Source organism: Trachypithecus francoisi, unplaced genomic scaffold (genome assembly GCF_009764315.1).
Source record: "Trachypithecus francoisi isolate TF-2019V2 unplaced genomic scaffold, Tfra_2.0 Lachesis_group13, whole genome shotgun sequence".
NCBI classification, from domain to species: domain Eukaryota; kingdom Metazoa; phylum Chordata; class Mammalia; order Primates; family Cercopithecidae; genus Trachypithecus; species Trachypithecus francoisi.
Window position 1 is genome coordinate 30,620,405 of NW_022681458.1, and position 24,976 is coordinate 30,645,380.

At 35.2% G+C, this 24,976-nt stretch overlaps 1 protein-coding gene across 2 annotated transcripts in view; it reads right to left on the bottom strand.

The window, feature by feature from the left end:
* Positions 1-24,976, bottom strand: part of CPS1 (carbamoyl-phosphate synthase 1) — a 133,851-nt gene that overhangs the window by 52,789 nt on the left and 56,086 nt on the right. For both annotated transcript variants that reach the window (XM_033230408.1, XM_033230407.1), the window contains 6 exons: positions 23,866-23,994; positions 20,625-20,769; positions 18,918-19,128; positions 17,156-17,354; positions 13,746-13,922; positions 9,413-9,531 (listed from right to left, as the gene is read on the bottom strand). In XM_033230408.1, coding sequence (XP_033086299.1) covers positions 9,413-9,531; positions 13,746-13,922; positions 17,156-17,354; positions 18,918-19,128; positions 20,625-20,769; positions 23,866-23,994 — 980 coding nt within the window. The remainder of the gene's footprint in view (positions 1-9,412; positions 9,532-13,745; positions 13,923-17,155; positions 17,355-18,917; positions 19,129-20,624; positions 20,770-23,865; positions 23,995-24,976) is intronic.

The following is a 24,976-nucleotide window of genomic DNA, read 5'->3' on the forward strand; positions in this document are numbered from 1 at the left end:
AAACAGGTAGCTAATATCCAATTTAATTTTTCTTCTTATATTATCTTAATTTCCTCATAGTCAGATTTTCACTGTTATGAAAAATAGCATAAATAAGATAAAGAGCAAACACAAATTGTCAGTTCCTGAGTAGAATTCATACCTTTACCTACTTCTTCTTTCTCACTATATATTTGGTCTTGATAGTCTAGCTTCCACTCCTATCTAACCAACATCAAATGAGGACTTAATTCTGTTTCTCTCTTCTCTCTCTAAACCATACAATCCTCTTGAAACTGTCTTCCTATTTCATTTATTTTAAATTCTCTCTTCTTTGGCTCCTATGACAGTGGGATATATTGAAGGAAGAATATTGTCCTTGGATTGAGGAATTTCTGAACTTAAAACCTGGCTCCAACATTTACTACCTGTAAAACTTTGGAGAATTTACTTAAACATTCTGAGTCATCATTTCTTTCATAAAATATGGGATAGAGACACATACCTTCTAAAAACTATACCTTGAGACTTGTATGAGATAACATGTGTAAGTTAGCTAAGAGCTTTTGTTTCTAACCTCCACTAAACTTTCATGAATTCATATTTCTGCTTCTCACATGTCCATTAATGTGTCCTGTTTATGTATAGCTATTTGCATAGGTTATAAACCTATATTACAGGTTCAATGACTAGTGATTATTCATCAACAAATGGCTTTGGAACTAGCACATAGTAGGTACCCAATAAATAATGACTGAATAGAAGAACAAATACCATCTGGTCTAATAACTAGTGATTATTCATCAACAAATGGCTTTGGAACTAGCACAAAACCTTACACATAGTAGGTACCCAGTACATAATGATTGAATAGAACAAACACCATTTGGTGTAATAACAGTTCCTAATAAAAATAAACGGCATCAAGTAAATATATATCCCATCACACTTAGTTCAGAGACATTAACATAGGAATAATGTAAATTATTGACTATAGATATATACACACATATTCTGAGTATGTGTTATTTTAAATCAACTTAAAATTTTTAAGTTCTATACTCTTATGAACTATCAAACATACAATAATTAATATACAGAAACATAATAGGCACTTTATGAGTCATCTGAATATTACTCTGAAAACCTTTTAAGCAAAACATTCATCTTGTCCATGCCAGACTCGTAAGTACTCTCTCACACATTCAAAAATGCACAATTATTTGCCAAAACTATGAAAACACTATTTAAATAACAAATGAAGACTCTCAGAATGTTAAATATTTGATGTAAAATGTTATATCTATCTCAATAAATTATTACTTTAAAAATTAATGGAGTCCTATCAAACCTATGACATCACCTAAAATATCCTTTTATTACATGGAACATAAAAGCAAATTAAAAATAAAATGTATTTTTGGCATTAGTTCACAGAGTTATAAAATTTACCATGGTAATACTCTTCTCTTACAAATAAATAAGTACTTGTATATGTACGCCCCAATTTTTAGCATTCCTGAAGAGGTTTATTATATAAATGGCTTGCAGTATGAAGACTGAAAGCATAGAATGGTAATATGTAGTAACTGGTAAGATTGTTTTTCTTTAAAGTTGGTTACTTTACATATAGTATATATTCAGCTAGCTGCATGGCTGACCAGCAAAATAAGAAGGGAGTTTTTGTTGTTTCCTTTTGTTTTGTTTTCACTAGGGTGAAACTGAGGCTTAGAATATCATATGAGTTAGTAGTAATATGAGAAGACATAAGACCATTTTCTGCAAGTCAAATTAATGGGTTCCGTTAAAGTGTTCAATCATCTCCATTCTTATTTCTATACCCAAAATAATAGATGCTATCACAAAAATATGTCATAGTCAAGTACCACAAACATTATAATGTAATTATATGTTATATTATCTTTCTCTAAATTACTTGTATATTTAGTAGTTTAAGATGAAAATTGTTGATTTTTTTTCTACCAGAAAATATACATTGTCATCAGAAAGTACTGACCCTTCTGTTTCTTATATCTAAGTTCTAACAACTCTTAGGTGACACTTTTCCCCCAGAAGCTTCAATCAAGCATAAGCACAAAACGTTCTTGCCCGATTTTTGCCATGCCTCATGAGCAAGTTAAATAAAAAGTCAATAGAAGCTAGCATGTGTAGGAGAGGACATTCAAAGGGAGTGTTCCAACTAAGGTGACACCTGCATTATTACATCTGCCAGAAGTTTGTGGCTGCAGGGAAATGGCCAACTTTCCTGAGCTCAATTTAGCACTTGAATGCCCAAGTGGAACTCACCAGGGTTGTCCTAGATTATTTTCCTAAGCAATAGGCACACCTATGATTTTTCACCACTCACCAATGGACATAGTTTATCACACCGAACGTAGTGATTTCGGATGGAAATTGGACCCTTCAGAAGTGCACTTTACTCTTTTTTCTTTAACTACATTGACTATAAGCCATAAAGAGGAAAGAGAATATTAAAGTTATTAGAGTGAGGATAGCAAAAACACACACACACACACACACACACACATACATGAAACCTATAGAATATTACACAAAAGCAGTATCTGGATAATTTGTAAACAAATCCGTAGTAAAGTTTATGTCAACAATAGGGAAACAGATACAAATCTTAGCTTCCAATACTTATATGGTATAAATTGTATCACAATGGTTATGTCTCCTACTTTTGAATATGCAAAATGAATGAAAATAGATGTTTTTTAAGTAGTCATCTACAACATCGCTAACATAAATAGCAGCATTGTACATAAAAACAAGACAGCAAAATGGACCATTCCAGGAAAATTGCCCAAAATGAATGGAATGCACAAGAACAAACAATCATCATAAATGGTGGAAAACCTTCACTTTGATAATTTAACACGGTATATAGCACAAGCAGAGGCTGGCCGTCTTCTTTAAGCTCATCACTTGAAGCAAAGATTCAAAACTTAATTCAGCTTAGTTTTAGCCAGTAAAAGAACAAAATTATACAATTTAGGCAGATATAATAAAATCCCCAAGCTGGATACGTCAGTCAGAAATAGCTAAAGAACCCCCCCCCCCAAAAAATAAGGAAATAAAAAATTTAAAAAGAGTTACAGCCAGAGGGAGAAACAGATGCTTAAAGCTGGTAATTAGTACTCTCACTTTTTTTTTCTTGCCTGTTCATGTGTCTTTTTTTTTAAGTATCATGAGTGTCTTTCAATATAAAATTGCCAATCCAAATTGGTATTATAAATAATAATTTTGGGGTGTAAAGTCCTGAAATAGTTCTTTCTCATAAGCTCTATTATAGTTGAATTCCTTACATACTTATAGCAAGAGGGGTCCAACAGAAGGATGTTTGTACCTGTGCTTATTTATTAATTCATTATAACTTAATTATATATGCTGGTTCTACCATGATAGGACTATTACCCCTTTATTGGCTACTGTTTCTATATTGAAGGTGTCTGTTTTAGGTTGTTTTATTTCTTATTTCCTCTAGATGTCATCTACACCCCTAAACAAATCTGTTTCTATACCCCTAAGCAAACCTGTTCCTGTGTGTATATATATGCTTACGTTTACATGTATTTAATATATTTACATGCATATTTACATACCATATACTTGATATGTAAGTATATAAGCATATACATATATATAGTATTATTTTTAAGCAGTCATCTATCGTATACAGAAATACAAATATATTGTATTTGATATGTAAGTATGTAAGTATATACTTAGATGTAAGTAAGTATTCTTTTCAAGCATCGTCTACAACATTGCTCACATAAATAGCAACATTGTACATAAAAACAATGTTTACTTTTTAATAAAAAAGGTAAAAAGTATATAAGTATGTACTTAGATATCAAATATAAGGGGTTAAATAGCAAGTATCCTGGGCTCTGGAGTCCTGCCTAGGCTTGATCCCAATTCTGACACTTATTAGTACGTGATGTAGAGGAAACTGCTGAATCTCTCAGTGCCTCAGTTTACTATCAATAAACTTAGGATGATCACGGATTTCTTAATGTTGTGTTAGGAATTAAACAAACTAATGTGCTTAAAACAGTGTTTAATATGTAGTCCAAAAATTTGGTGATTATTATCTTTACTTGGAAGGCATTCAGAATTATTAAACTAAATCAAAATTCAAGTTTCAGTATTAAGAGTTATAAATTCATTATTTGGTTACAGTAGGGAATTGGCTATATTAGAATAACCTAGTTGGTGAAGACATTTGACATCTTTATTTGATTTATCATACCTGCACTTCCTCTCTCCAGGCAGATCTTTATATGACCAAAATTGAATCTATGCACTAATAGAAAAGAAGAACTAGAGGTGAGATTTTTATAATTTCTAACAGATCACAGTAAGGATATTTTTCTTTTAGTATTTATTAAAATGCTACATGGGAAGAGCACAATGAGTGAAAGAGTCGGCAGTGGGAGAGTGAGTATGGGAAAAATAGACTAAAATCTGAGTAGCTTAGCAGTGAAGGCTAATGGACAGAGATTATGCACATGCTGTGGTTCCACTAAAAATTTATATAGACTTAACTTTCCTCAAACTCCTTGCAGGGTGATCTGACAATGTGAAGTTAAACAACCTTTGGTGACCATTAAACATCTAAATTCCAAAGCATACATATAACAAGTATTCGTATCCTACATGATACAACTTATATCACATTGAGTAAAAAGAAACTTCTCAAATCCTGAAGAAATCCACTGTAAATATGTTATCACCCTAGGTCAGTGAATGCTACTACACCAGCCTATAAATCTGGGGAACTGCCTACAACAGTCAGCTTCCCCAGCATGCCCTTGGGTAGCAATAAGCAGTTTAAGTGGAAAAGGAGAAAGTCAGCGAGCATAAGTGGGAAAGAGATTTTTTTTTTTTGGCTAAAGCTGTCTAAATAATGGTTATTACCTAAGCTGGTAAGAATAGATATTGCTTCAGAAGTCTTGTGAGGGTTGCCATTGCTACTATATTCAGGTATTAAAGACAGCATACTGAGTTCTGAGGGGGCAAGCACTCAAAGCTAGGATGCTGAGTTGATTATTCTGATACCTGTTATAGATTTTATGTTTGTCCCCGCCCCAAATCTCAGATTGATATTTAATCCCCAGTGTTGGAGATGGGGACTGGTGGGAGGTGACTGGATTATGGGAGCAGATTTCTCATGAATGATTTAGCACCATCCCCTTGGTGCTCTCCTGGCAATAGTGAGTGAATTCTTGCATAATCTGGTTGTATAAAAGTATGTGGCATCTCCCCCACCGACTCTCTCTCTCTGGCTGGCTCCTGTTTTTTCCATAGGACACAGCTGCTTTCCTTTCGCTTTCCACGATGAATGTAAGATTTCTGAGGCCTCCCTAGAAGCCAAGCAGATGCTAGCACCACACTACGTGTAAAGTTTACAGAACCGTGAGCTGATTAAACCTCTTCATAAACTACCCAGTCTCAGATATTTCTTTATAGCAATGCAAGAATGGCCTAATATACCTATCCCTCTTGTCTCATCACCCTGCAGAAAGATGAGACTTCACACATCATCATCAGCATGAATCATGTTTCTCTCTCCCCTTCAAGGAAGGGGGTTTCTTATTGTGATTTCTGCTATCTGACAGGCATAGAAAACTCATCAGTTATTTCCATGATGCCTACCTAGTTACAATCATTCTTTTGTTTTCCCCATCTCAATCTGTGAATATTTATATATACTAAATATATGAGTATATTCTTGTTTACTATTTTCCATTGTATTTTATTTTAAAATATATTGTTTGAAGTTATTGCTTAAATAAGTACATGTATTGTTTACATTTCAAACATAAAAAACTATGTTCTTGTTTTTATATTTCTTTTTTTATATTATTATTTTTTAAGTTTTGGGATACATGTACAGAACGTGCAGGTTTGTTACACAGGTATACACGTGCCATGGTGGTTTGCTGCACCCATCAACCCGTCATCTACATTAGGTATTTCTCCTAATGCTATCCCTCCCCTAGCCCCCCAACCCCTGACAGGCCCCGGTGTGTGATGTTCCCCTCCCTATGTCCATGTGTGGGTATATTCTATTTTGGACTCAAATTCTGAACTTCACTTCGGATGACTATATGTAAACACAAGTCAGAGACTGACCATCAATTTAGCGATATGCTCATCCTCTGCTACTAAATGTATTTATCGGACTTTAGAATTTGATCGATTAACAACTGTAGAGTAGGAATTTTTATTCATTAGCATAAAGGAGTGCTATTTATCTTTTGATAAGAATAGCGTTTGCATCAGTAGCTATCATTAATTGCTTCCTTTAAAAAATAGATCTGATATTAAAATAAGTGATGCATCATAAAGGAAATTAAGAAACGATACATTGCAAAACACATAAGCAAATGAAAACTGTGAGTCTGAAAATGAATCTTTAAATATCTATCATATCTACATATCTAAAATCATAATACATAATACATATCTAAAATCATAAAGTTACCTTTATTATAACAAATAGTACTTTTTATTTTCAGAGGAAAAGAAAAATTTTCTTGGGCCCTCACAATATGTCAGACGTCATTTATACTTATATAAATTAAGCTTCACAAAAAAAAACTAGAAGCAGAGATTAAGAGAAAGAACATGAAGCTGGAGAAATGAAGGAGGTAATGTACCTCTGATTCTATAGTGGGGAGGACTGTGCACCAATCTCTCTGGCTCTGTAGTCTGCTCCTTCCAGTGCACAAGGATGGAACCAGAAAACCCACGTCTAGCATTCTTACTTTTCTCTTAAGTTACTTCTCTTTTCCCAAGTGAGATCCCCACTGCCTGTCTTCCCAAGGATCTACATGAAAAGTACAAAGGGAGTGCGGCACATTGGCACCAGAGATGGATGATAAGGCAGGAGAATTCTTGAGTTCTCTCAACACACAACAAATAAATCGCTAGCTCCTAGGCCTACAGCTAAAGACAGCCATTCTAACACAGAAGCAGTTGAGATCTTCAAAGTAAACCATAAATAAATACAAATAAAAAAGAACAACTAATCTTCTCAGCCCTTCTCCAAACTGGCAATACGTAAGTCAGCTGTAGATCATTAATAGGGAGCTCTTGTTACTGTTGGAGCAGTACATACCTTGATGACTAAGCCTCCCTGGATATTGAGGGGCTGAGAAAAAGCAGAGGACTTATGACCCAGACTAATGGTGAGTATAATTAAAATAGGGCAAGGAAACTCAAGACCTACATACTTAACATTCCATCAGCTGTCATATCCTTTCAACTTCAGACCCCTATGTGCCACAAAATGATTGAGACAGGTAGCTTTAGTGGCCATCTATTCTTGTTATTTATCTAATACCACTAAATAACAATCATTATCAAATTGCTATGTGTGCATCAATGACACTTCAAAAAGAAAGGAATTAAACCATAAAGTGACACTCAGATAATGAGCTCAGGGTTTAGGTTTGCTAATGCCACGGATCATCTGTGAGGTCCACTCCAGGTTTACTTTAGCTTTTGCTATATAATAGACACTTCAACCTCTCTGGATCAAAAACAAATTTATACAGTAGAGATGGTTTTAAGTATACTTTTTTTTAATTTTTGAAATGATATAAAGCTTTTCATAAAGAGTTTTAAATGTAGATCATTATGAACAATAGAAAATATCTCTATTTACAAATATATTTATGCCAGAAAAATGAAGATTGAAAATGTCAAATTGCAGGCAAATAAACGCAACAGAATGTGGAAGTCAGAAAAATATTGTAAGTGATCTGTAACAGTGTGTTATTTTAATCCTCCAAGGACCTTTTTCACTATCAATATACCCTTATTTATGCTTAGTTAGAATCTCAACCTGCCTTCTGGTTGTAACGAAAACTATTCAATTAAAACATTGAATTTGTCCAAAAATCAGAACGTATATCAAGTGGAAATTTAAATCACAATAACATCTGTTATTTTCTACCCCAGGTCTTTTCCACTGCTGTGACTGGCATACTGTAAGTTTCTAGCACCCCCATGTGGCTTAACTGGAGTGGTTTCATAAGCATTTGAACTCAGTTGCTTTAAACTGAGAACAGGAGAAGAGACTATAATTCAAGACAGAAGTTCTGCTGGCATCATAAACCAAGAAAGAAAACTTAAGTCAGCAAAATTATAAGATAAATGTATAGGCTCAATTCCTAACTTATTTGCTATCTACTGTTCATTTTATGTGATGACTAGAAAGGATGATTTACAAGCAACAATAGCTAGTTTCATCTTCGTCAGATACAATGCCTCAGCTTTCAAAACCAAGCATTTGACATGGGCAATAATTAAATAGATGAAAAAGAACCTAATTTTTCTCAAGAAGAAAAGCAAGTGCTTTATTGCCCAGTTTGTCCACATATTGATCAGGCAAATACAGCAACCCAACTATATATTGCAATTGCTGAATAGTTGAGCAATCCAGGTTTTGAGCTCTTCCACTGTCCTCAAAGATATTTTAAGTGATTAAAGTATCTACATTTTGTCAAATCATTTGAGAACAATTTTTATGCAAAGAAAATTTTTCCTTCTCTAAGCACATCCCTAGTTTGCAGGTGAGACGTCTTTCCAATAGTAGTGTATTTCAGAGTGCTTTTAGAGGAAAGAAGTTCAAGAGGACTATATTGTCTTCCTTAATCTGCTAATAAATGCTCCTCTTATCGAAGATAGATGTTTAAAACTGATCCATGATTTCATCAGCCTAAGGTGCCCCAGCAAACAGTTTTCCCATGAAAAATTTAAAAGCAGATTTTAAGGCACCTACATTATCAAAATATTCTCAACATAAAGTGAAGTTTAAAAATAATTGGCCCTGATGGAGGTAAAAATGTAAATTAGTCAGAAGTAAAGAGTGTGTTGAGAGAAACCTGAATGTGGCTTATTTGTATGCTGAACTGAATGTCCTAATTTAAAAATAGTAGAACGCAAAAGGAATACATTTTCTCCTCAATATACAGCAATGTATAGATTGATATTAAAGGGGAAAACAGACTTCAAAATGTAGAAGAAAATTCTTAGAAAACAGAAATATTCATTTCATTGATTAATAAAATTTAAATCTAGAAAGTATTTCATAATTAAATAATAATCATAAATGTATACCAATTTTGTGCATTCAAGAGACCTTATTACTATGTCTGATGACAAGGGTGGGAATAGAAGATGATTAAAAAGATTAATGGATACATTTCTAAAGATAAACATCTAAAAAAAAAACTGCCATTTGTCTCCTGGCTGCAGGTACTATTTTCCAACATTGGCACTATCTACCTCATTGAATCACAATGTTGACCAAATGCTTAAGAGTAGGAAGAATACTCTTCAAAAATTGCACTGAAGGTGTCTGGCATGAATGAGAGCAACACTGCCTTACCTGTTGAGCCCTTTCAGTGTCTTTTCCATGTTTAAAATGTCACGCATCTTATACAAAAACCACTTGTCAATGTATGTGAGCTTCTCAATCTCATCAAGGGACATGTTGTCATCAATGGCCTGCCAAGAGGAGAAGAGATACTTTCTTTGGCAAACATTTTTCTAAATGTCTTATTTGGTTGAAAACACATAGGAGTCATGCCTGTGTGTGTTATTTAGAGAGCCTGAGACTACAGACTGAGTTATGAAACATGAAACTGACATTGACATTCCTTCCAATAAACATAAAGATGGTGCCAACTATATCCACAAATGGCATACAGAGGCGGTGCCTGCCTTGAGTTATCAGAGTGGTATGTTCTCAAAAAAATCTCCTCACAGGTTTTGACTCGCTCCTCTTTATTTGATCATGTTACCCATTATACCCTAAATTTGGTACATCTCTTTGGAACTAAAGAGAGTCTCTTGAAACTACAGTTAAGCCAAATTGGTAAGAAAATCTAGAATTAATATAATGATCACTTAACTTGTATTGCTGGGAGTTACCCTGTAGGAATAGCATATTTGTATCACCTCAGTCCACATTCACACAAACATACAACAGTCAGTGAGAATTTATGGGTCAGATCTGGCTTGGCATTATTCCTCCAGAATATTTCCTCACGGATGGCTTCAAACAAAAAATTGTTTTGAATCAGTCACTATGATTTTTGTGCTAAGGCAGGCATTTTTTAAAATCCTAATATATCCCAAAACAATGTAGTAATAACTTCTCTTCTGATAGGCAGCTCAGCCTCTTCCTCAAGCTCACTTTAGCAATTTCTCAAAAGTAAAACTAAACTATGGGTCATTAAGCTGAGTAGAAAATTCAACTGAAAGAAGAGATAAACTCTCAAAACCAAAATCTTTGTACTAAAAGATGTCTATTTTTATTCTTGTATGTATGTATGTGTATATGTATATATACCCAGCGAAAAAAATCAGAAAATATTCCAAGAAAACATATTTTAGAATAACACACTGCATTTTTAAGATCCATTAATATTATGTAACTAGTAACTCTGCCATTATATTTCAGCCCAGGGAGCTTACTTTTCATAAAGCTTTTACATAATTGTAGTATCGGAGAGACCATGATTATAATAGTTGAGCTATGGCATGGCTCATAATTTTGTTGACTAGAGTAAGATGACATTTAACAGAAATACTCAAAGCCATGTTCATTTCCTAAGTCAACTGATGTTTCTTTTGTTTAATTCTCCCTGTATTTACAGTCAGGTTCCCAAAGACTTAACATTCTGTCTTACTTTCTAAGCGATTAAAGGCACAATTAGCTGTTGGCCATCAACATTGTGAGGTAGAGAGAACTTTAAGTTACTGAAACTTTTAATAGATCAAAGGAGATTTTCACACAAGCACATACAGTGAGGGAGGGCCTAGAATCCTGTAGTCATTTCACTGGAAGGAAGGAAAGGATGACTACAGTCAAATTCATGATTTGTTTCACACACACACACACACACACACCACACACACACACACACACACACATATATATATATAGAGAGAGAGAGAGATATCTGGGATACATGTGCAGGAGGTGCAGGTTTGTTACATAGGTTTACACGTGCCATGATGGTTTACTGCACCCATCAACCCGTCATCTACATTAGGTATTTCTCCTAATGCTATCCCTCCCCTACCTCCCCACCTGCCAACAGGCCCTGGTGTGTGATGTTCCCCTCCTATGCTTATATGTTCTCATTGTTCCACTCCCACTTATGAGTGAAAACATGCGGTGTTTGGTTTTCTGTTCCTGTGTTAACTTGCTGAGAATGATGGTTTCCAGCTTCATCCATGTCCCTGCAAAGGACATGAACTCATCCTTTTTATGGTTGCATAGTATTCCATGGTGTATATGTGCCACATTTAAAAGTTCGTCATCACTGGTCATTAGAGAAATGCAAATCAAAACCACAATGAGATACCATCTCATGCCAGTGAGAATGGCAATCATTAAAAACTCAGTAAACAACAGATGCTGGAGAGGATGTTGAGAAATAGGAATGCTTTTACACTGCTGGTGGGAGTGTAAATTAGTTCAACCATTGTGAAAGACTATGTGGCAATTCCTCAAGGATCTAGAATCAGAAATACCATTTGACCCAGCAATCCCATTATTGGGTATGTACCCAAAGGATTATAAATCACTCTACTATAGAAACACATACACACATATGTTTATTACAGCACTATTCATGATAGCAAAGACTTAGAACCAACCCAGATGCCCATCAGTGATAGACTGGATAAAAAACAAATCCATGATTTCTAACAGCAAGCAAGATCCTGCCAGTCCTAAGACCTCATCTCCAAGCACTGCAGCTTTGCTATATAACACCGCTGTAATGAAGTCTATAATGACCCCAAACAAGTTTAAGGTTACTTTAATGTTCCAAAAATCAAAAATAATGCCCTGCATTCTGCCCAAATCAAAAGAGGTGATGATCCAGTCATCCTGAAATAAGACTGCTGTAAAAATCAGACCTCAGAGCAAGTTGCTCTTTTCTAAGAATCATGAAAGCAAGCAAAGATTTACACACTCCCTTCATTCTTTTTCCCCTTCAGCCCTCCACGGTCCTTACACTCTTTGTCAAAATCACCAAGTTCCTGGTTGCTGTGGAAATGAACAGTAATGATGACCTCTAACAAACAGAAATCAGTTCCTTCTCCCAGCACTCGAGCAGATCATAATTTATATGCAGACCCTGCACTTCTTGTTCATACATAGGGTACCCTGTGAAAGAAAGAACCTCCACACGTTTTTCCCAGATTCTCATCCCTTATAAGTCTGTTAGAAAAGAATGAGAGATTTGCTTGAGTTTTACAGCTTAGCTGGGAACTTGGAAATGCTTTCCTTTTTCATCTCCTTCAAAGTGGCAGAAACATGATTGCTAGACTTAAGGAAAAAATGTATTTACTGTCCTTTGCCTGAGAAAAAATTATATACATATACACACACACACACACACACACACACACAAACACACACACACATGAATGTCATGAGCTGCTTCTTAAGTAAAAGACTGAAATAGGGACAATAAATGATGAAGGTGAAATGGTTTTCTAAAATAACTTCTTATCACTGCTATCCCACCCACCACCACCAGAGACAAATTCTAATTACCTTGAAACTCAACATGGGAAAATGCCCATCAAGAGATAATAGCAACTCCCAGAATTTCAGTAGGGTTTAAATATTTTCCATTTAGAAACCATAAAAGTGAGAAGAATATGCATCGGAGGCAAGGAAGGAAATATCCCTTCCTCTCCTTCTGGTCTCTTAAGGACTCAAATATGGACATAAAAGTTGCGATGAGTTGAAAATCACTAACAGCATTTTTCTGTTTCTCCACAGGCAAATTACAAAGATGGGAATCACTTTAAAGAGAAAGTTCATGTTTTCATCTACTCATCCCACATGCACGCACACACACACTGACATACACACACACACACACACACACACAATGGTCAGTGGAGCTTTGTAGAACCAGTGCGGTTTGATACTGTTGGAGGATTAATGCTTGTGCTTCTTTAAATGTCAAAAAGCCTTTCAGGGATTTCTGACCAGACAGATTCCAGCTGCCCAAGTCACCTTTTATAAAATCAGATGAGCTGAAACTTCAAAACTCTAAGCACAGTAAATATGAAAGGAGATTAACATGGCATTTAATTTACATGAGAAGCAAGTAGTGGAGGGAAGTGAGAAATGTAGAGCCTTTTTTCCTGAAAGTAAGACCAATAAAATAATTACATGGAAAACCCTATAATCATGGGGTCCCTTTATAGTCTGTTGCTGGTTTTAAACCCAGAAAGAGAAGCAAATAAATTAAGATTATTCTAGACTCAAGTAGCACATACTAAGGGACATTATTGTATGCACCTTCCTTTCTACAATACAATTTTACACATTCAAGGAACATGTAATAAAGTTAATAGGAAAGGACAAGTCAACATTGTCAAATCTATTTAAGAGTAATAGTACTAAGTATACTTAAAAAGGGGGACATTTTATCTATTTAATCTTCCTTTAAAACTGCAATGTGCCCTTAAATCCAGGCTTAAAGTCAAATAAAAAATGATAATTTATAATTAATTGTAGAAGACCCTAATGAAATCTATAGACAGTTTAATAATATAAAATAATTAAAATTTTTCCAAAAATCCCTGATTTAAAACCACTTTGTGATTCAGTTTTATTTTAATGTCCAGACTGACTACATTCTGGAAAAACAACTAGTAGCTCTGGGCCCCCTGTAACATCTTACCTTGGCAATGGCATAGATACGGGTGCTGCTTGGTTCAGACAACTCTTTTCTGACATCTAAGTTAGATGGCCATTCTTTGTTCATTGGGAGACGGGGAGTGAAACCTTCTATAGATGGGTGGCACATCCGTAAAGCTTTCTGGAAACTCTCCTCAAAGGTACGACCAATAGCCATGACCTGTAATACATATTTAAGATCTCATACTGAAAGAAAGAGCTTATGTATCTTTAATTTGTAACTGAACTGGATGTAAAATATGTTTCATAAAACAAGAACAAAAAATATATCATAATGCCTCTCAAAAAAAGGTGATCCTTTTTTTCTTCCTCTCTCACTTTCTCCACGGTTTTGGTATAATACGTCTTCATTAGGTCAGTCTTTTACCATTCGGGGAGTTCAGCTGTATTTGCTGAGATTGATGAGGAAATCACCTGTACCTGCTCTGGACCATAGTATTAAAATAAGAAATTCAAAGTTGAAGATAGAGACCTTTTCTTAGGAAGATCTTGCTTTATGCAAATGTTCTTTAGAATGGAAGGCAAATAAAGAGAAACCAGAAATATATTAACACAAAAACAGAACTATTTGTAAATAAGTATCAGTCAGTATTCAAGACAGGTTGGCTTTCCTTATAGCTAAGCATTAATATTAATAGAACCTTGAGAGTGATAACAAATACTGATGATTATGATTTTGAACATAGGAGGAGACTAAACTTCCTATGACAAATTCAATGTGTCTTTCCGCAATCTTTACAGCTCATCTTACACTAATCAATTAGAAAAATTATGTGGTGATTTAGTTTGGACAAGTTGCATGTCAGAACTAAACTTAAATTGATCTTGCAACCTACCCAGTTATTTTCACTGGATAAATATTGTCTTCAAATCTTTTCATAGAATAATAGATTGCTGTGCATTTTTGGTCTCCAATTTAAAATAATAGCAGTCGTAATGCTATCTTCAGTAAACTTTTGTGATTCCTCAAATAGACTCAAATTACCATTAATGTCAGTTTAGGAAATCTTCATGTCAATTATGTGACAAGATACATATTCAGTGATCACTAAAGCAAAACAGATAACCTTTTCACACAGTTCCAAATTTAATTAGAAATAAGGGAAAACTCACAAGAGCAGGAATAAACAACCTGTTAACGCAATTCAGATATGCAATTTGCAAGTCATAGTGGTATCTTGAAGAGTTCGACAATATGTTTATAGACTGTCTAGCCTGGGCATGGAAAAGACTGACGGAAATCAGACATTTTATGGTTCTGTAAAATTAAGGAAATATTTTGGGTATATTTAAGAAAATTTGAGGTATTACATATTTAAAATTTGGCTGAAATTAGTTCTATAAGTAACTCTCCATATATTTTTATTATTCTTAAGCAATTCTATATAATGATACATGGGATCCATTAAAAAAAGATACCTATATAATAAAGGAATATATAACTATAAATGTTTGCTCAAAAATTGTGCTTTTCAATACTCTCTCTATACATTTTTGCTTTTTGAAACAGGTTCTCACTCTGTTACCCAGGCTGGAGTGTAGTGGCACCATAGGGCTCATTACAGGCTGGATCCCCTGGGTTCAAGTCATCCTCCCACCACATTTGCCCTAAACTATTAAAATGCACCTCCCTTGAGTGACTATTTCACATTTTCCAGTGGAATGACTGTAATGGGCTTCCTCAACCCTATTCTACTATATTCTCATAGCACCTATATATAAATACTATCTTTTAATATTTACCAGAGATTAATAATTCATCATATATTTGTGTCAGTTCAGATATTCTGAATTTACCAATTGCAGACAATGTATCTCAATTATCTATAATCTATTCATTTTTTCTCTTCCCAGTGTCTTGCATGTAGTAAGAATTCAGGAAATATTTGCTCACTGTTTGAACTAAATGTAAGGTGTTAGACAACAAAACTCCACCTGACCTTTTATTTTTTGTTTGACAACAAAATTACTTTAAAATCTTTCATTAGTATCTTATAAATTAAGGAAGACAAAATGTAATAATTCTGCCTTTCATGTGTGAATATGATTGACCAGTAAAACATTTCTTTTTCTTTTTCCCTGTATTGGTGACAGATTTAATCTATCTTTTCTGTGATTAGTGACATGCATTTCTGAAATGGCTGGTCTGGGTTTAGCCTATCATCTGTGTTATGGGACAAATAAAGAACAATATGGAACAATATATCACAAGCCTTTTACTCTGTACTCTAACCAGCTTAGATACATAGACTAAAAGCTCCCACACTGGCCACAACAGAAATAGAGATGAGATACAGATAAACTAAGATAAATGGTAGATAGACAAATGATAGAGAAAGACTGAGATTTGTTCATACGTCCACACTCAAAACCTCTACCCCTATGCAACATTTATGAATACTAATTTAATAATAACAATAATGATGGATTACATTTATTAAGGGGGGTATTATAAGAATCCTGCAAGGTAAATATTATTATTTCTATTTTGTAGGTGTGGATCCTGAAACTCAGTGTCTTGCCTGAGAGTCTGTAGCTAATAAGTGGCAATGCCAAGAGTAATATCCAAGTCCAGCTGGTTCCGAGGTTCATGTTTTCTCCACTATCCCAAACCTTCTGGATGCATAAAATGATTAGGACTTGGTGGAAGGAGGCAAGGGAGTGAATCTCAGCAAAGATATGAATTCCTTTCTTTCCTCCCACACAGAAGAACACTGCATCTTTGAAGATGCAATAATCAAAGGCTAACTTTAATTTCAAATAGTATAACACAGCACATTCTAAAAAGTCTTCTAAAGATGTTAAAAGCTTAGAACTTTTTAGTATAATTAAAGGGGGCTTAATAATCCACTATGCTCTTATCAATTTAGAATTTTAGAGCTAGAAGGACCCTGAGAGATGATCTAGTCCAGCCTATTCTTTTATAGATGTGGGAAATGAGGTCTCAGGAAGTTAAAGCCACAGTTTGCATGAATGGACTAAAGTTGAATTCTTAAACTCAGTTCAGTGGTCTTTTTTAATATATTATATTCTATATTACTTTCTGGATTTGGTTATAAAATATATTACAACTCAGTTATATATATATATGAATGTGTTTTCATATATGTATCTATATTATATACCCAGACATATGGCCTCACCTTTTGAACAGGAAGGCCTTCAAATCCAGCAAAATGGCCATGTAACATATGTAATATGTTAACAGTCAAATAGAGACTGTTGGCATATTAGTATGCTAATATCCAGGCAACTTCAACACTGTCAATTGCACCTTTAACACTGTCCATGTGTTGACAGTATCCAGGCAACTTTAACACTATTAATGGTGTCACAAATTTGACAAAATAACTGAGAACAAGAAGAAAATTAATTAATAAACCAAGGACTCACCTCTCCTACACTTTTCATAGAGCTACCAATTCGGCTAGATGTTCCATGAAAACGGTCAAGATCCCAGCGAGGAATCTTGGTGACCATGTAATCCAGGCTAGGTTCAAAGCAGGCCGATGTCTTCCCAGATACAACGTTCTTAATTTCTGGAAGTGGGATTCCTAGGGCAATCTTTGCAGCAATGAATGCCAATGGGTAGCTATGAAAAGAAGACAATTTTTTTTTTCCTTTGAGCAATTATTGAAAACAGACCAAAACATAAATTGGTCTTTCTTAAAGTTTCTGTTATTATTCTACTTCAGGGTATAAGACACTTGACTCTCTGTTCTGCATCAATATTTAGTAGCCACTTGCGGAATAATAGGAGTCATGATACAAAGTATCACAAGTCACAGGAGAATTTACTCTCTTTGTACTACATGCATTGCTACAAATCTCAACCTTCACCTCTTCAACCGAAAATCAATAGCTTTGTTGATAAATAAAGCTTAACCTCCATTTGTGTTTAACCTCCACTAAGATGAGAATCTGCAAAATATTTTTTGAGAAAATATATACATATCTGTACCTAAGAAGACAGGTACAAGGGAGCAGGCATTTCAAGTTTGGGTCCTTGCCCTGTCTCCAAAGTATGAATGACAGCAATATCATTTACCTCAATCAGAAAACAGTTGAAGACCCAAATTAAGGATTAATCTGCACTTCTAACACCATCTGCAAAGTGCAATTAAGAAGCAGATTTTTCACAGCCTGCTTGGGCCACCTAGATTTTGATTCGTTTGTGATTAGCCAGCAAACAAAGCCAGCTAGCAGTATCATTTACCTCAATCATAGTCTTTGAACTTTGGACTCCTTACAAAACTAACACTTTGAGAACTTGGCTGTCTTTATCCAGAAGGTCAGTTTGGGTTATTTTGTTTGAGAAAAGAATTCATAGAACTATAGAATTAAAAATGAATTCTTTAGTACAACTTCCATCTAACAAATGAAGAAAGTGATAAAGATAATGAGTGATGTGCCCCAAATCACATGGTCAATAGAAGAACCAAATGAGAATGCAGAATTGTGACTGCTACACAGAGGGCAACATGCCTTTTGCCACTCCATGCAGTGCTGAGGAACTAAGTAAAAAAATCTAAAGAAGTAAATATTTTGTTCATTTAAATGCCATAATTTAAGTGTAAGATGCTAAATATATTATTAGAAACAAAAGGTTTTGATTAACTTTACCTCCAATCATGCCTGCTAGTGGCTGTTACATAGACAGCAGATTTGTTTGGTTGTAACATTTACTTGTGAAAAAATTCCACACTGTTCAGTCTTGTGGAGTTTTGATAAAATAAAAGTAATGTGTATCGCATGCTTGAGTCAAGTGAACTATATTTTCTGACAACTATTTGCTATAGGGCTATATACCTGAAGAAAACAGTTGAAAACTAAAATTAAGGATTAATCTGCACTTTTAACAACATCTGCAAAGTGCAATTAAGAAGCAGATTTTTCACAGCTTGCTTTGGCCACCTAGATTTTGATACATTTATGATTAGCCAGCAAACAAAGCCAGCTAGCAGTATCATTTACCTCAATCTGGCAGCAAGCTCATTAATAATCATGTCCTCAGGGTCCTATAAATGATTTGGAGCTAACGTACAGAAAAGGGGAACACAGTTTGTAAATGCAGCACAGTCTTCCACTATCTGTCAATTTTTCATTTCTGTCTGCAAAGAATCTGCAAACTCATGGTCAATTAATCTGGTCTTACCCAGTGGCTTTTGAGGCCAGAGCAGAGCTTCGGGACAGTCTGGCGTTCACTTCAATGATGCAGTATTCCATTGAGGTAGGATGAAGGGCAAACTGAATGTTGCATTCACCCACAATGCCCAAGTGGCGAACAACATTGATTGAAGTACGTCTCAACATCTGAAACTCAGCATTGGAGAGTGTCTGGGCAGGAGCCACAACAACTGAGTCACCTGTATATCCAAGAAGCACTCGTTACTTGGTGGCATATTGAAATAACCAACTTCACCGACTTAACCGTCTACTTGCATGATGTAAGACACAGAACAGTCTGAGGGTTTGTTGGGATATATATGTGAAATCAAGTATTCCCCAATTCCTGTTTCCCCCTGTTACTCTGATACAGTACTTTTAGAAACCTCTCTAACTTTTCCCAAGTTCATCTATCTAATAAGTAGCTATCAAGGCTTCAATCGTCTACTTACTAGATTGACTTCAACTTCCCTGCTCTTCATCTCAAATTATTTCTCAAGTTCTTCCTTTCATAGAATATTATCACTCAGACTGGCTCATCAGTTGGCTTTCTGTATCTCATCCCTTTCCATCCTCACTTCTCTCATCATAGCCCCTTATATTTGCAATCTTAGTCTCCATCCCTTCTGCCTTCAAACACGGTCAGATCTTCACTGCCTCGAGAAGTCTTCTCCCAACGTTGTCAGAGGACCATACAAAGCTTCTCTCTCATTCTTTACATAAATGAGCTTCTTGAAAGTTTGCCAATTCTGTTTACCACTCGATACCATATAATTCCTTTCAACAGAGCTCCCAGAACTGACTTTGCAATGAAATTGTTCTCTTGGACATCCAAAAGAGCCAAATTAGTTAATCAGCCTTGGTCTTACATAGCATTTGAAACTGCCAAAAACAAAGCTCTTTGATAAAATAGTTCTTGCATTGGCTTAGTTGTTACAGTTCTACCCTGATTTTCCTCTTAACTCTTTATTCTCCCCTTCTATATTCAACAGTAATACTTCCTCTTTCCCCTGCCCTATAAATCTAAATGTTTCCCAGAGTTCAAAGTTCAACCCTATTCTCTCCTCTTTCTATACCTATGCCCTTGAATACTTTGTCTATGCCTATGACTTCAATTATCCCCTTTATGCCAACAGTTTCCAATGTTTTTGTTATCCATTTCTTTATTTCTATTTTATTTCTTAAATTCTATCTCCACATTCTCAACTCCCTTTTTTGAAAGTTCTGTTCACACCTCAAATTTAGCACTTTTGAATCCTAAGTTATCATCTTTGCCCTCTTATCTAACTAGTGTACTTCCCTGAGAAACTTATTTCTATTATTGTGCCTATTTTCTCATTTACTGGGTGACTAACATCTCAGTCTGCTTTAAACCTTCTCAACCTCCCTTCTTATTTTTCAACATCAGGTTTTATGGCTCTTATTTCTACCATATTGCTCACCTTTGGCTTTTCCTCAATTAAATCAGTATAATAATATCTTCCTTATTTCACAGGGTTTGTGTGAAGATCAAATTAAATGTAAGAATATTTTCAATACTGTAAAATACTATACTTGTCCAAAATGTTATCATTAGTCTGTCTACTAGAAATAGTAATTTAAAGACAACAACTTTATAAAGACTGCCATGGCCATCAAAGACATTGCTAAAATGAGCTGAAAGCACTGCTATAGTTCTTGGATATGCTTTGCCTACCTGTGTGAACACCCATGGCGTCAACATTTTCCATGCTACAGACAGTGACACAGTTGTCATCAGCATCTCGAACCACTTCATATTCTATTTCTTTCCAACCTGTCACTGACTTCTCCACCAGAATTTGGTTGGTCATAGCAAAGGCCTAGAAATTGGTGGCAAAAGATATCAAAGAGTAAGAAAAATCTCTGGCTTCAACAAGGATATTTGGCAAAATACCCTGGCATAAATCCTGGTCAGCACTGAACTCTCAAACCCCATCTCCATTCTCTCCTGCACAGAAGGCACAATGTGTCAGAAAATCAGTGAGGTACTAGGAATAGCATCCTGCAGTGAATATGCTTGATTTACATTATTGAGGCTTGCCATTCAAAGTGCTGATATGACATTAAATCAAACTAATTTAGGAAAAAGAGAAAATAATTGAGCAATCAGGCAGAGGGAAATGAAATTATTTCAGCAGCTAGGCTTCTGTGAAACCAGAAAATGTGATAAGTGTGAATAAATATGGAAAAATAAGTCTAAAGACTCTGGCTCTCTCTAAAATAGCTGAGGGTGCTTTGTGCAGTGACACACACAATAAAAGTTAGTTGATGTTGATGAGCAGGAGAAAGGAGATGATGATGGTTGTAAACAGTTAGCCAAGATGGCATATAAAACTTGAGAATTAGAAGAATCATATGGGACTATTATTATGGTTAATCACTGCCTAAATGCTTAAATACTCTGAGTCATATATCATGTATGCCTGATTAGACAGATATGAATTAGCATACATGAATTAGCATAATTATCATTTCATATTTATGGCACACCCACAATGGGTAGAATACTGAACCCAAAATAGGAAAGTGGTAATCTCTGACCTTAGGACATGCAGTGGCTGATAATCCAAGAGAGAAATGTCTCATTGTCTTGTAATATATTTGATGTGGAATAACAGTGCAAGGGAAAGTAGTTTGAATTTTTTCAAATTATTCATAGGCATTAAAATAATAACAATGTAAGTTTTTCTGTAATGTGCCTTAATATGATTTTTTAAACTTCAGTCATCACTACAGGCTCCAGCACGTGCAACTGAAAATGTGACACATTTGTCCCCACAGCTGCCCACGATGAGGTTGTCAAAGTGGTTAGAAAAATCAGTAGCCAATGTTAACAATTTAATAATGATTAATTTGTCATTCCGGTTGCCTGCTAAAAGAAGAAATCTAGGAAACAAAGGGTATAAATTTGGAAAAGTATTTTGCATTATAAAGAAGTGAAATGGGTATTTAGATACAGGGAATTGAAATTATCTTCACCTGTTTCCTCAGCTTGTTTTTATTTTTATTTTTTAAAGTCTTTGATTTTATACAAAAAGTTAACTTAGGGACCTGGGTAAGTTAATGCAGCTTTTCATGGTGCTAATTATAACCTCAAGAGAATAAGGGGATTGTTTAGGACATAATGATACAACTAATTATTCTCAAGGGAAGAGTGAGGGTTTTTCTTCAACAAGAAAAACCATTTAAAGGACTATTGATCATTTGAGCACAATGTAAATAATTGAAAGCTATCTCATTCCAAAATTCTCTTCATTATAAACTTTCTTACATGAAAAGTTCAGTCTTCAGATTGGTTTTTTTATAGAGTAAAAAAAATTAATAGAGAAAAAGTATGCATTGCCACTTTTGGCAGTTATGAAGTTGTTAATATTGAAAATATTTGGAGCATCTAACATGCTAGAGGAAATAAGCTTTTTATCTTCAAAAACATGTTTTTGCTTTAAATACATGATTCATATGTCCAGGATGGAAACAAGAAACATTTATGTTAGGTATGTTTCCCTTTTTGTAATTTTCACAACTTTAGAAAAATGAAACCCAAGTTATTTATGTGTAAGTCTGCCCATTGGAGTTATTTAAATATGCTGAATTGTACTTACCTGTTTTCAAAATTCTACGCCAACAATTCAAGGGTCTAATTTCACTTCAGTTCAAAAAGTAAGTAAAGATAAAGCAATAAGCTGTCCTTGAGCTATTTCCTAAATAATCCCCCAAATAGGCCTCACAGTAATTCTGTCAAATTCACTTCTATGACTGCCATGTAGGTTACACAGGTTTCTTGGCTGCACATGTACTCAGTCTTCAAAGGCATTATTGAGCTCCTGGTATTTCCACGCACTGTTCTATTTTGTGGAAATAGAGTATAGATGAAAGTCTCTGTTTTCCTGGAGCATATTTTCTGTGTTAGTCTCTAATTTAGTTTTTGTAGCATATCTTTACTTTTCTCAAGGGTTTTCCTCTAATAGGCAAAAAAAGAAGTCGTTCCTAATATGTTAAAGTGATTTTGATAGAAAATAAATTATAAACCCTCAAATCTCTCGTGTTTTTATGAATATATGGCAGTTGGTGGAGTTCAGTCATTTACTGTACTGAGAGGTTTATACCATGTATACTTTAGACACCTTAATTTTGAATAAAGTCACACTACTCAATGTGCTTTGTTTCACTTTCTGGATGTCATCCATGCCAGCCACATTATTTCAAAAAAAAATTAAAAATGAGACATTATGTCCTATTTTTCCTTAACCACTAAAACATATTTTAGCATTTTAAATATTTGGGAGTAGATTGTGAAACAAAGGAAGAAGGAGTTAAATTAAGTTCATCTTACTGAAGTCAATAGATTGTACTATAAAGGTGGAATTTGAGGTAAAGTGACCACCGGTTTACCTTGAACCATGTGGTTTATCATTGCATCCTGGCATGAACAGTTGCACGGCACTACTCTCTCAAAAGTGTCATCTTGGTCGGGCGCGGTGGCTCATGCCTGTAATCCCAGCACATTGGGAGGTCGAGGCAGGCAGATCACGAGGTCAGAAGATCGAGACCATCCTGGCTAAAATGGTGAAACCCCATCTCTACTAACAATACAAAAAATTAGCCGGGCGTGGTGGCGGGCGCCTGTAGTCCCAGCTACTCGGAAGGCTGAGGCGGGAGAATGGCGTGAACCCGGGAGGCGGAGCTTGCAGTGAGCCGAGATCGCGCCGCTGCACTCCAGCCTGGGCGACAGAGTGAGACTCTGTCTCAAAAAAAACAGAAAGTGTCATCTTTTGGAAGACGCTTTTGGAGAACATGATCATGATTTAATAAGTAAAGAAAATGTAATTTCTCATCTACATAACTTTCTCTAGTTGAAAAGGTATATCAAGTCAGTTTTTTTGGTTGGTAAGAATATTGTCTACAAAAATACACACCTTTGTGCTGAGATCCATCAAAGTCTCTCTGTTAGGACAGATGCCTGAGCCTAACCCGCCCAGCGCATAGGCGGAACGGATCATCACTGGGTAGCCAATGGTGTCTGCTGCCTTCAGCGCGTCCTCAATCTGTCAACAAGAACAAGGACTCAACATTTTAAAAGCTGAGCACACTGACAGGAGAGACCACACCAAGGAAGTCTGGCAATCAGGTAAACCAACTTATCTGGGGGGAGTGAATATGGAAATGTTCTATTATTCCCTCACATTATGGAAAGCAAATGCTGTTATTCAAATGTTAAGTAAAATTCGAGAAGAGAGGAGATATATATATATATATATATATATACACACACACACACACACATATATATATATATAGCTTTTAAGAAATATACTTTTGTGGTAAATTTTATCCTGTCCTATTGAAACAGAACCATGGTCAAAGCAGAAATAATCATCATTCATTTGAGAATGGGTGCCATATTGAATGGTTGGATTTTTACATGCAGCTTAAAAGTCTCTGTCTTAATGAAACCAGGTTCTCTGCTGCTGAAGCTAACTTGATGTTACCGCAATAAACCATTAGAAACACAGTATATAAAGAGATTTTTCTTTTTCAGGCTCAGTCTGAGAATAGTCCCAGAAGCTTGGAAATCTTTTTTTAACTTACAGAATACAACATATGGTGGCTATATTTTTCTGTCATGGAATATTATTACACTACCAATGGGAATGTAATTACACCTTTCCCATATGCCTGTTTCTTATCCTGGGGAAGCAAGGACATAATTAAATCTGGCAATGAAAGAATAAATGTATGGCAAGAGCTTCCCAAATTGTGCAGCAGAGTTATCCTGGGATTATTTGATTGACAAGTTTGTAACACAAAAGATACTTGGTAGCATTGTTTTCTGAAACATACAGAACCCATTTTTAGTTGTCCCAGCAGTGACTGCTTCATTCCTAAGGGCGTGCCTGTTTCTACCATGGAGAAGTTGCATTTAACACGGCCCTTGGCACCCCCACTTCACCAACTATAAGCCTGAAGTCAAAAATAAAGCCAGGGGCAAAAACAGATATAAAGTGAGTTGATTCTTTTTCCTGATAA